The following is a 12666-nucleotide window of genomic DNA, read 5'->3' as shown; positions in this document are numbered from 1 at the left end:
CTATACACTGTTCATGATCAAGACGTGATTGGTATTCGTAGACTTTTTCTCCTCTCCCCCTTTACCCATCATTGAATTAAACACGCCCCATTTCTATCCAATGACCGCAAATAATACAGACGAGTCAACCGATTCTCAGCCCCGGCCTCAAGACCAGCAGTGTCGCCAACGACGTCCACGCCGGGGTCTTTTACCTCCCGAACTCATCCAAGTCGTCGTGCCATCTCTCCAGGTTGGGGCTCTCACAGGTGTGTCTATATGTTCTATGCCCTCTCGTCTGGAGCCGTGTATCGCTAATCATATACTCGGGACAGGCGCCACCGGTATCTTCTTCGGCGTCACCGCAGGCATTGTCAGGGATGCCACCCCGGCCCTATTCGGCATAGCTTCAGGCTTCCAGTGCTTCACCCTGGGCTCTACTTATTGGCGTAAGTTCTACGTTCTGACCATGCCCATGCCCATGCCCATGCCACGCGGTCCATGTTCAACGAGACTCACGATACATCACCAGTATCTCGGACCCTCACTCTGCGGACATGGGGATCCGAAGAGCCCACAAACTCTGAAAAGACAAAGGCCAGTGCCTTAGCCGGCGCCACAGCCGGAATGATAGGGGGCCTGATTCGTAAGTTGGCCCTGCGCCCTTCTCCCACGCCCTCTTCTTTCTGCATGTGCTCAACCCCTCACCCCTTCTCCTCCACTAGGCGGGCCCCGAAATATCATCCCCGGCGCCATCGTCTGGTCCATATTTGGCGGCAGTGGCCAGGCCATCGTCAACGCCTTTCACGACAGAGAGGCTGCTTCGCCCGCCCAGGACAAGCAGGAAAGGCCGAGCATTCTCTCGTCCAAATGGAGCCCGCTCAAGAAGCTCACCGACGACGAGTATCGACATGTGATGGGCGAGAAGATGCTCAGGCTGGACGCCGAAATCGCACTCATCGACGAGAAGATTGCCGGGTTGCGTGTACGTGCGGCCAAGGACGCGCGGGTGCAGGCGCAGGCGCAGGCGCAGGCGCAGGCGCAGGCGCAGGCGCAGGCGCAGGGTCAAAGTCCTGAATCCTAGCAGGGCAGCGCGCAATCAAACCACCATCCAGTTATCCGTCTTTTGAAAATCCCCTGCGACACACTCGGACAGCCGAATCAAGACAGGGAAGACAAATAGTCACACGGCACAGTGGCACTACTGTATATGTATAATAACCTTCGCCAACTTGGCCTCTTGGATACGGGGCATGTACAATGAATATATCTAAACAATAACTCAATAACTATTTAAGAAAATAAGAATTACTGGGACAGAGTAAGAAGATGAATATGAAGTCTGTATAGTAAAGGATGAAGATTAGACGCAATTACGATTTTATCATTTTCATGTCCTGACAAGGACATGAATTTTGGGAGGGCCACTGAGCCAGCCGTCAAACGCCTCGCTTATTCATGGTGGTGGGATGTATCCGTAATTTCCGTAAGATGTCTTTTCTGCTAGTACCAATGCACCAATCCGTACCGATACATCGTCTCTCGTGGAAATCCACCCTAACTGATTTGGGGATCTGTCCTAATTACACTGTACACCGTAACTTGGTGATACGGATACAATATGTAATGTACCGTAACCTTCCATCATCATCGGAACCACTTCTACTGGTACCGACCGTTGAGAGTGACGAAGGCTCCCTCCCCCATATCACGGCCCCACACAGACAAATTACGTGTACACGTACTGGGTCTAGTCCCAACAAGTGCTGCCAGAGTGCAGCTTCCCACCAGACAAGGTACAATCAATGTACGTCTGAATACCTAGTACCAGGTACTCCGTAGAGGCGCACCTCCCTCCCACCAACGCTGCGCATCGTTCGTCGTTCTTCGTAATTATCGTCCATCGTTTTCTTGGACTCTCATCCTCCCCTCTCCCACAGCTACTCCCTTCCTTTCGTCCCAGCGCTGCTGTTTCGTCTCCATCCAGTCGCCTCTCTTACTCCAATCTGACAATACATTTGGTTATTCATCCTATATTCTGTGACGCTGTGAGTAACGGGACTATTTCTCACATCTGGGCAAGACAGGGAGGGGCTGGATATTGGCCTCTGCACCTTCGTCGATGTGGCCTTGCGCCTTTGTCTGGGATGATCTTGTGTTGACACCCGACTCTTTCTTCCTCTAGGTCGAAGACAACAGGAAACCAACCTACGAACCGAACCCCCCGACCTCGACCTCGACCTGCACCAACCCGCCCGACAATCCCTCGAACTCTGTTGACGACCATGACACGCCCTGGCATCTAACGGCGGAGTGTCTGGAGGATATCAAGCATGGTGTCCTCGGGAAGCTGATCATGTACGCTTTTCACGTACCCGTACCGACAACATTCCCCGATCCCCTCCCCTCGCTGACCGACACACGCTACGTCCAGCTATGAGCACCAGCTATGAGCACCAGCACCAGCACCATCAGCCCCGGCCCTCCCGTGAGGATGCTGCACAGCGGCATGGCATTGCTCAACCCGACATTCATCTTCGGAGTCCTCGTCCTCATCTACCTGTCCTCCTTTGTCCTATTCGCTCTCCTTCGAATTGTCACTGGCATCTCCATCCAACGCATCGGCTACTTCTCCCTGCGCCGACTCGCATACACACCAAAGGATGGCTTCAAGATTGAGATACGCGGCCTGGGCCTCAACGTCCACCGACCCACATTCTCCCAGCCCACCTGGCTGAGCATCGTCATCAATGAGCTTGTAGTCACTGTCGACGTGCGCCAGCTCGACGGCAAGCGGCCGGACGACGATGATACATCGGGGGAGGACAACAAGAACACCGACAGCCGGTCCGACAAATCCAGTGAAGGGCCAGAGCAAAGTGCTAGAGGCCACCTCAAGATCCCCCAGCTGCGCCGCAACGGAGTCCCCAACGCCAGGAGCGAGACGTGGAAGCATTTGACCAAGCTCAAGGAGAAGGTTAAGCGCGTGCATAGGCAGCTCAAGTGGCTCCGCATGGTCGACGTCGTTGCCACCAACTCCACCGTCAACATCGTCGACGTGGGGAATATACAATGTGGAAGCTTTACCCTCGCCGTCGATACCCGCCGGAAGATGGTCGACCGAGCTCGCTTCTTCTTCCAGTTCCGAACCGACAGGCAAAAGAAGCAGCAGCAGAAGCAAAAGCAACAGGCCGAATGGATTGTCACTTTACGGAGCGTTCTGTTCACTGCAGAGGGAAACGAGCCCCTGGAAGTTCTGGACCATGCCACCCTTAATATTCACGGGTTTCTGTATGGCGAGCCGGACGGTTTGCGAGACGCTTCCATCGCCCTGAAGCTAAACCGAATTCACATCCCCTACGACGACGTTCGCCTTTGCGCTCAACGATTCAAGCGGTGCCGATCTCCCTCGCACGTCTTGTCCGGCTTAGACGACGACTCTCCGGCTTATGCAGAAAACAGGACGGACCCTCGAGCCCCCCCCGATCCTGGCGTAACTACCGAGGACGACATCATCATGCAGGCCGTGTCGGATTCCAAAGAGTTCATCAGCTCCATCCTGAGAGGCATAAAGGAAGTACAGTTTGCCGTCAGCTTCGTCGGTCTTACCAAGAAGGTCGAGTCGGTCAAACCGCGCGCTCAGCCCATTGTCCTGAATGCCTCCATGAAGGAGGTCGGTATCGATTTGCACCGCCTCGATCCCAAGTCACCCGCCCATCGCATGTATTTCCCTTCCAAGGACATCGCCCACGAGGCCCTCGCTGCCGCCCTGTCCATCTCTGTTGGTCTGGACGATGGCGACGGTAAACCAGAGCGGCTTCTCTACATCCCCATGACCACCACTACCGTAAAAACAACCCTACCCTCCAAGACGGTCGAGCTGGCCAACGACGTGGACGTTGGTTCACAAGACAAGAACACCAATATCCTCTTCGCCAATTCCGTCATCACCTCCCCTTCTGTCGATCTCGACCCGCGCCACCTACCTCTCTTGGTCGCCATGCTCCGATCGAAGCCCAAGGCGCATAAGATCTCCCGCCGACCTGGCCAGGGCCACCTACTCATCTCCAGGCTGCTACCCAAGGCCAATATCAAACTCACCATGCACGAGCCTGTCATGAGGATCGCGCTTCCCCCGGTAGACAGAGCCGCTGCGCCGGACGACTACGACCTGATCATCTCGTCCATTTCCTCCATCTCCCTAGACGTCGAGTCGTCTCATTCAGCGCTCCAAGACCTACACTACTCCCTGGCCTCCGCCATGCGCCTTCAATCGCATCACCTCTACTATCAGACATCCGATGGCGGCCGGTTTGATTTGGTCGACACGGAGACTTTCGACGTCAAAGTCCAGCTGAGCGCCGCACCAGATGTCCACGTTGTCGCATCGGGCAACGTCGAGACCTTTGCCATCAAGATGGTGCGCTCAGAAATCATCGACGGGCTCAGTCAGATTATTCGACAGTTGAGACCGGACGTCGAACCAGATAAGAAACGCCATGCCTTCCGGGCGATGCCAACGGCGCCCGGGGGGCATCGGAACCTTATCCGCGCCATGCCGTCTTGGCTTTTGCAGTTCCAAGTGCAAGCATCCGATGTGAGCGTCGAGTTTGCGGGGGTAGACCAAGACATATCCGACGAGACCCGCGGCGTCTCCCTTCAAATCGACGCCTTCTCGTCGGAATATAGAGCCCAACGGCTAGAAGGCCTACAGGGGCGACCCTCTCGCAGACGGACGAATAGCCGCTCGATCGCCCCGGATGCCGACCTGCTCAGGGCCCCTCTGTCGCCCCGCAGGAAGCAACAGAACACTGGCGACGGCAGGAGGTTGGCCGTCCACGTTCGCGGCTTGGAGGCCTACATCATCGAAGCCGCGGATCGCATTGAACCCGAGCCGTTCGTCAACGTACCTCGCTTCGAAGTCGCCTTTTCGGCGCTGAGCGACCAGCAGGGTCCCGTCTTCCATATCCACGCCGGTATCCGGACGATCAAGCTCCAGTACTCGCTATACCGGCATTACGCCGTCTGGGTCGCCACCATGGTTCTACGCAAGGCATTCACGAGGACCGGCAAGGGAACCACTCCTTCTGCTGCCGGGCCGCCGTCGGCCCTCTCAAGGAGAGACTCCGATGCCCACCTGATGGTACCGCCAGGTTCGCCATACGTCGACCCGGGGGACTTTTCGGTCCTGGCCAGGACGTCGTCGGAACTGATCACTGTCGACGTGAAGGCCTCGATGATACAAATCAGAGCCGATCTGCCCCACGATCCCGCCATGCTTCTCCAGGTCTATGGGCTCAAGGCTGGCCGCCACCGCTGGGCTGCGCCCTTCTTCTCCTCCAAGCAGATTCTCTTGTGCGTACAGCCACCGAGGATGAGGGGCGTCTGGGCCAGGATGCTAGGCGTCAGGGGCGCCCGCGTCGACTACCGCGTATCACGGCGGAAGACGTCTGGAGGTCTTCAGGACGATAACATGGTCGACTTTACCTCCGAGTCTGTACGGTTTGCCGTACCTCACGAGGTCATCCTCAACAAGGTCTCCGACAATCTCGTCAACGTGTTCAAGTCGGTCCAACAGCTGCATCACCGATTCAAGACGGGCACGAACGAGTACATCCTCGAGAAGCTGCCGGAGGGGCCCAAGATGGTGCCCAAGATATCCATCCGCACCAAGGTTCTCTTATTCGAGTTGGAGGACGGGGCGTTTGAGTGGAAGCTCGGGATCATCTACCGAGCAGGCCGGATTGAGCAGATGCAGCGGCTGGCCCGGGAAGAGGCGTTCGAGATCAAGCGGAAGAAGGTCCGAGAAGAAGAGGCGTCTCGCAAGGAGTCTCACAAGCATCGTGCCCGGTCTCTTTTCCACAGAACACGCGCAAAGCAGGGGACATCGGGGGCGAGAAGCCAGAGCGCCGACGGGGGAGCGAGCCGCGCCGGCGGAGATGACGATCATCTGCGAGGCAGAACGCCGCGATATGACCCCGAGGGCGGATGCCATGGGCTCACCGGCCATGCCAAGGTCGCAGAGCAAGAGGCTCGGGCGCGACTCGACATGTACAACGCGACGAGCTGGAAGAAGCGGATCGACAGTCACTACGCCATCAGCAAGGACGGAACGAAAGAGGCCCGCGGTCACTTCTGCGGATCCGACCAGTTGTCCCCAGACGATATGGAAGAAGCGGAAAGGATTCTGGAGGTGCCCCAGCGACCGGCGCTTATGGCTGCCATCATCCACAGCTTCCACTTCCTCGTCGACAAGCCGACCTTCCCCATGAGAGACCTGCCCGGGTTCATCCACGGGGTCGGAAAGGGCATGCCGAAGGACATGAAATACAGTCTCCTCGTGCCCATGCACGTGAGCATGGACATGGGCGAGACCAGAGTCTCGCTTCGCGACTACCCTCTGCCTCTCATCCACATCCCCGGCCTCAAGCCGGGCCAGTCGCAGAGGCTGTCGTCCATGTCCCTGCGGTCCAACTTCGTCATCGCCGAGGAGTACCGAGGCACGCAGTCCACGCGACGGGTCAAGGTCGACATCATCCCGCCTCAGAGTCGTCTGGGTCTCGATGCGGATTCGGGCAGGGGAGAAGGCTTTGCCATCGATGTTCGCCGCACGATAGGCCCCATCAAGTCGTATTCCGACATTCGCATCGAGATCAACACGGCCCTGCCGACCAGGCTTACGTGGGGCGGGCCTTGTTACCAGCCGGCCATACAGGACATGATGATGGTCATCGAGTCGTTCACGAAGCCGCAAATGGATCCCTCCGAACGAGTCGGCTTCTGGGATAAGATCCGGCTCAACTTCCACTCCCGGATACGCGTGGCCTGGAAGAACGACGGCGATCTGCACCTGGCCCTGAAAGGGTCGCGCGACCCTTACTGTGTGACGGGCAACGGCGCGGGCTTCATCATGTGCTGGCGCAACGACGTCCGCTGGAACATCAACACCGAAGACGACCCGAAGCGCTTCATGACTGTCGAATCCGCAGAGTACGTGCTGGCCATTCCCGATTACGGGTATCAGGCCCGCGAGGCGAAGCGCCTGGACGGATGCGACGACAGCCTGCGTGCCGAGGAGATCTACAGACACGGCGTCTCGTTCCAGAAGGTCATCATGAAGTTGTCCGGCAAGGTGCAGTGGATGACAGGTCTCGTCTTCGAGCGCGCCATCGAAGGGGGCAAGAGGAGCTTCGAGTTCAAGCCGCATTACGACGTGGTTCTGCGAGCCCCTCAACACGCGGAGCCGTCCTCGGATGGGCTGCCGTATGACGCTTTCCGCGGGTTCCGGAGTCATCACATCCATCTCTCCATCGACGTCCGGGCACCCGTCGACCGCGACTGGATGGCGTCCAACCCGAAGCCCTCTCGGAGTTATAACGCCGTCCATTGCACGCCGCGTTTCTTCACGCACTTCTTCGCCTGGTGGGCTCTGTTCGGCGGGCCCATGTCGCTCCCGATCCGACAGGGCTCCTTGTGGCCTGGTCGGGAGAGGAACAGCAAGAAGTTCGGCAAACACCTCGCGACCATCAAGTACAACCTCTTGTTCGCCCCGCTCTTCCTGAGCCACATCTATAAGCACAAAGACATGGAGGATTATCCGGAGGACGCAGTCTCGGCGACGGGACTCAAGGTCCGCTTCGACAGCTTCAAGCTGGATGTCCACCAGAGGCGCGAAGAGTTCAACACGAGGGTGCATAACCGCAAGACGCAGAGCAGGACGAGCAGTATCAAGATCCACGCGGCGCAGCTGGATCTGGCTGCGGCCGACGTCCGCGCCGTCTCGGCTAGTATTCATGGCACGACGGAGGAGGCGATCCGAAAACGAACCATTGCGGACTTGACGACCGCCCAAGCGGAGCCCGCTGATCTCTCGCGCTTCACCATCCCGGACAACGACCTCACGTGGATCGACATGGACGACTTTGTCGAGTTGGGCTGGATCCTGCCGGCCGAGTCCAACCCGGACACCAAGATCCTGCCGCTGGCCTACGCCCCTCGGCTGACGTATTTCCGCCAAACCGACATTGGCGGCGCCATCTCCGGGGATCCTGACCGGACGAGTCCCTTCGGTCAAGAGCCCACGCACTTCTGCATGATGAGCCAGGACGACGACCCGCGGAAGGTGCAGGAAGAGCTGGTCAGGGAGCGTCTAGCACAGCTCGAGGTGCAGATCGAAAACCACGGGCGGAACGTGGGCGAGGCCGAACTCCGCGTGGTGCGCGACGACGGGAAGGACCCGGATAGCATGGCCGATTTCGAGGCGCTGAGGCGGCACACGGGCGTGCTCAGGGACAAGAAGGCGTTTCTCGAGAGCATGGCGCAGCAGTTGTCCAACAGGTCTCCGTCGAGCAGCCAGGTCCTGAAGCCCAAGTCCGGGTCCGGGCCGGGGTCGAAGCGTGAAGAAGGCGTACCGGACACGTCGATCGACCTGGATCAGGAGTCGATGACGATTCCGTCCGGGGCCGAGTTCGAAAGCGACGCGCAGAATCGGTTCGTGATTCACAACTTGCATTTCAAGTGGAACAACCTGTTGCGGAACGTCGTCCTCCGATACACGCACCAGGTCAGCCAGCGTCGCGGGTTCATCTACTACCTCTCGCGGCCGGCGGTCAAGTTCATACTCGACATTGTCGAGGAGCAGTACAAGGCGAAATTCAACAACCTCAACAAGCCCAACGCCGGCGGGCCTGCGGGCGCCGGAGCGACGCCGCCTCCGGGGAAGGCGACGGATCGCGATATGGAGGCCGACATTGAAGAGAAGATTAGGAGAATTCTTCAAGACGGGCGGCGGTTTGTCAATGCGGACCAGGATGACGCTTCGGGGACTAACAACAACAACAACAAAGACGGCGACGAGGGCAATAACAATAAGAATACTAACAAGAATACTACCGCCAACAACGTGGCCATGGAGGATTTGATGGGCGGCATCTCCAACGAGTTCCGGCCCCAGAGCAGCTACCATGTTAGGATCATCGCGCCGCAGATCCAGCTCCAGAGCGACAAGAATAAGAAGAACGTGGTGCTCGTGACGGCGAAGGGGATGGAGCTCAAAGTGGTGGAGGTCATGGACAAGGAGAGGCTATCGGATGCGGTCAGCGGGCTGGTGCAGCGACGGTTCCTCGTCACGATGGACAGCACGCAGTTCTTCGTGACGCATCAGAAGTGGTTCTCGACCAACCTGGTGTCCATGTACGCCGGTAGCCAGTACGGCACGCCGGCGACGTCGTCCTGGCCGCCGTGGGTGCCGATGGAGGTCATGTTCGATTTCCGGACGGATCCGTTCGGGTTCAAGCGCGTGGTGCAGAAGACGTCGGCGATGCTCAGGTACGACAAGTACAACACGCTGCGCCTCAAGTACAACGACGAGGTCAACACGGAGGACGCGAACGGGAACGCGTCTTCGTCGCAGCCGAGCGCCGAGCGCAGGGTCGACAACCTCTGGGTCGAGTTCCCCCAGGCCAGGGCGCTCTGCAACTCGTCCCAGTACTACGCCATGTACGTGATCGTGCTGGACCTCCTCATGTACAGCGAGCCGTTGGAGAAGACGCGGACCGAGAGGCTGGAGAAGATCATGCTGGCTTCGGACTTTAGCGACCTGAGCGGCGCGCCGGAGATGGTGGAGAAGCTGCAGGAGCGGATCAGGCAGCTGGAGGACATCAAGACGCACTTCCAGGTGTACTCCAAGTACCTGGACGAGAGGGGCTGGGAAGACCGGCTGCTGCTGGAGCGCGACCTGGCGGCGTGCGAGGACGAGCTGTTCTTCATGATGAAGGCCATCACGACGTCGCAGCGCAGGTACGACACCAACAACACGAACGCCCCAAGCGGCGGCGGCGGCAGCAGTAGCAGTACCAGCAGCAGCAGCAGCGCCCTGTTGAGGTGGAGCATCACGGCCAAGGAGATCGTCTGGCACCTCCTCCGAGACACCAACGAGCCGCTCGTCGAGCTCCAGCTCAAGGACGTCGAGTATGACCGGACCGACCATTCCGACGGGTCGCACAGCAACTTGATCCGGGTCGGTAAGGTGCTCGGGCTGAATCTCTTACCGAACGCCATTTATCCCGAGATGGTGGCGCCTTATGTCGACGTGGAGCAACAGCAACAGCAGCAGCAGCAGCAGCAGCAGACTCGCGGCGCGTCGCTGAAGAACGGGACCAATGGGAACGGCAATAATAACAACAACAACAACAACAACAACAACAACAACTGCGAGATGATCCGCGTGTATTGGAACATGCTGGAGGCGATTGCGGGCATCCCGGTCATGGACCACTTCGAGGTCAACCTCTTCCCGATGAAGATCCAGCTGGAGCATGAGGTCGGGAAACGGCTTTTCGAGTATATCTTCCCCGACGTGGAAGGGGAGAAGGCGCCGCAGGAGAGGAATGATTCTCCCTTTATGGTCAAGCACAGCTACGTGGGAGAAGACGAAGACGACGGGGACGAGTCGACGGGCTATCTCACGCCACAGCACATGTCGGACAAGGACGGTTTCAACACGCGGGCGGGGTCCCTGGAACTGCGGCTGCGACCTACGTTGGCGTCGGACACGGCGACGAGACCGAAGCCGATCTCCAAGAAGACGGCGCACGGGATTCACGTCGGAGAGGGACACGGGTTCCGTCTCTTCCGGGCCGGGGCGACGGCAACGGGTAAGATGATGGCGAAGAAGGCGTCGTACGATTCCCTCCGAAGCACGGACAACAACCCTAAAACGGGCGTCAGCCGCGCGTCGACGGGCATGTCGCTGAAGGACGGCGGCGGCGGCAACAACAACAACGCGGAGAGGAAGAGCCGGTTCCGGCGCTGGGGCGAGAAGGACGACGAGCCGTCGGACGACCTGACCAAGATGATGGCGCGGGCGAGCAGCTACATGTCGTTCGCGTACGTCCGGATGCCGTCGGTGGTGCTGTGCCTGAGCTACAAGGGCAAGGACAGTCGCAACTTCGAGGACGTGCACGACTTTGTGTTCCGGCTGCCATCGCTCGAGTGGCGCAACAAGACGTGGTCCAACCTCGACCTGGCGCTCGCGCTCAAGAAGGCCGTCATCAAGGCGCTCATCTCGCACACGGGCGCCATTATCGGGAACAAGTTCAAGCTACGGCCCAACACGGCGCAGGCGAGCAAGCTGCGCGAGCTGGCGAACAGTTCTAGTCTTATCGTACCGACGGTGTCATCCAACCACACGTCTCTGCAGCAGCAGCAGCAGCAGAATCAGAATCTGCTACAGCTGCGGCAGCAAGATCACCACTACGCCGAGAGCATGGACTCGGACGACTCGTCCAGCTTCCTCGACTTTTCGCGGTCCCCTCCGCGCTCGCGCCAGAGCAGCGTCCAAAGCATGGGCACCAGCACCGGCACCGGCACCGTCTCGGCCTCGGCCCCGGCGCTGGTACGCCCCAACAGCAGCCGGAGTTCCAGCGCCGCGAGCTCCCACCGGTCCTTATCCTACCGCAATGTGAGCGGCGGGCCCGCCCCGCTCCCGACCCAGCTGAACACAACCGTGCCGCCTTCCCTCACCATGACGGCGCCGTCGCCGCGCTATGAGCCCCGGGACTCGGAGACTGCGTTTCCCTACCCCTACCCCTACCCCTACCCTCCGCCGCCGCGGCCCATGACGAGCGGGAGTCTGTCGCCTTATGGTAGCGGCGGCGGCGGGTCGTCGTCGACGTCGACGCAGCAGCGCCGGCTGGGGACGACGACGAGAATCTCGGCGCGGCAGGAGTTTGAGAGGCGGCGGTCGGCGGGTGGGGGGTTCTTGAGGGATAAGCTCAATGCGCTGACGAGTCGGATGCGGGAGGGGAATAGTAGTAGTAGTGCCAGTGGTCTTGCGCAGAAGGAGGAGGAGGGAGGAGGTGAGGAACAACAACAGGTCGGCTCGGAGAGCGGGGTGGGGAGGAAGCTTGGTTGGGCGGGCCGGACGAAGACGGGGTGATTTTGATATTGCTCCCCATGCCTTTTGCATTGCCCTTTTTTCTTCTTTTTTTTCTTCTTTTATTTTCTTTTGGTCTACAATATTAGCTATAGCGTCTTACGACACATCTCTATGTTATTTATACAAAGCTTCTTATAGGAAGGGGGTGGTCTAGGGAAAGCATCAACGGGCCTTGAGGGGATATATATTATATATATATATATATACAGGTGGGCTTTGGCGGCGGCATAAAAAAAGGCGAGGCTTCAACTCTCGAGATGTATCAATAGTCTTCTGTCCATTCGTTTTTCTTTTCTTCTTTTTTTTGTTCTTTTTCTTCCATGTTTATATATACCCATGAGTCTTCGGCAGAGAAACAGAGAATAACTATTCAACCCCTATGTCGTTACAGTGAGTCCTCTTGCTTGGTAGACCTGAGATGCTTCGGTTCGCTTTGCGTTTAATACTTGGCATCCAACCGGTAGAAACCAAAAAAAAAGAAGAAAAAAGACAAAAAAAGGAAGAAAAAAATCATCCGCAAGGGACAGGGATGGTAAAGAGCAGGATTCTTTTTTTCTTTTGCAACTTTCTTCTCATCTTCCCGGCATCTTGCCCTGAATAGGCAGGCAGACAGCATTCAGACATGCCAGATTCAAGCTCCCATCGTCAAATCCACCCCGACAGGAGACACGCATAGCCAAGCCCACACATCCGGAGCATCGGCAACCCTAATGTCTCTTCATCTCATTTCTCTTCTCCACGTCAATTCA

General features: G+C 58.1%; 1 protein-coding gene across 1 annotated transcript; it reads left to right on the top strand.

The window, feature by feature from the left end:
• Window positions 1-480: 480 nt before the first annotated feature.
• On the top strand, window positions 481-11917 carry SODALDRAFT_323951 (hypothetical protein; the record flags this gene model as incomplete). The annotated part of the gene is made up of 6 exons (XM_028609842.1): window positions 481-625; window positions 705-1043; window positions 1286-1300; window positions 1734-1786; window positions 2165-2337; window positions 2446-11917. The coding sequence occupies 6 exons, from the start codon at window positions 481-483 to the stop codon at window positions 11915-11917; spliced, it is 10197 nt and encodes a 3398-aa protein (XP_028466284.1).
• Window positions 11918-12666: the final 749 nt, after the last annotated feature.

The sequence above is a fragment of the Sodiomyces alkalinus genome (assembly GCF_003711515.1).
Source record: "Sodiomyces alkalinus F11 unplaced genomic scaffold SODALscaffold_5, whole genome shotgun sequence".
NCBI classification, from domain to species: domain Eukaryota; kingdom Fungi; phylum Ascomycota; class Sordariomycetes; order Glomerellales; family Plectosphaerellaceae; genus Sodiomyces; species Sodiomyces alkalinus.
The sequence above is the reverse complement of the archived record's forward strand: the minus strand, read 5'-3'. Positions and strand labels throughout refer to the sequence as shown.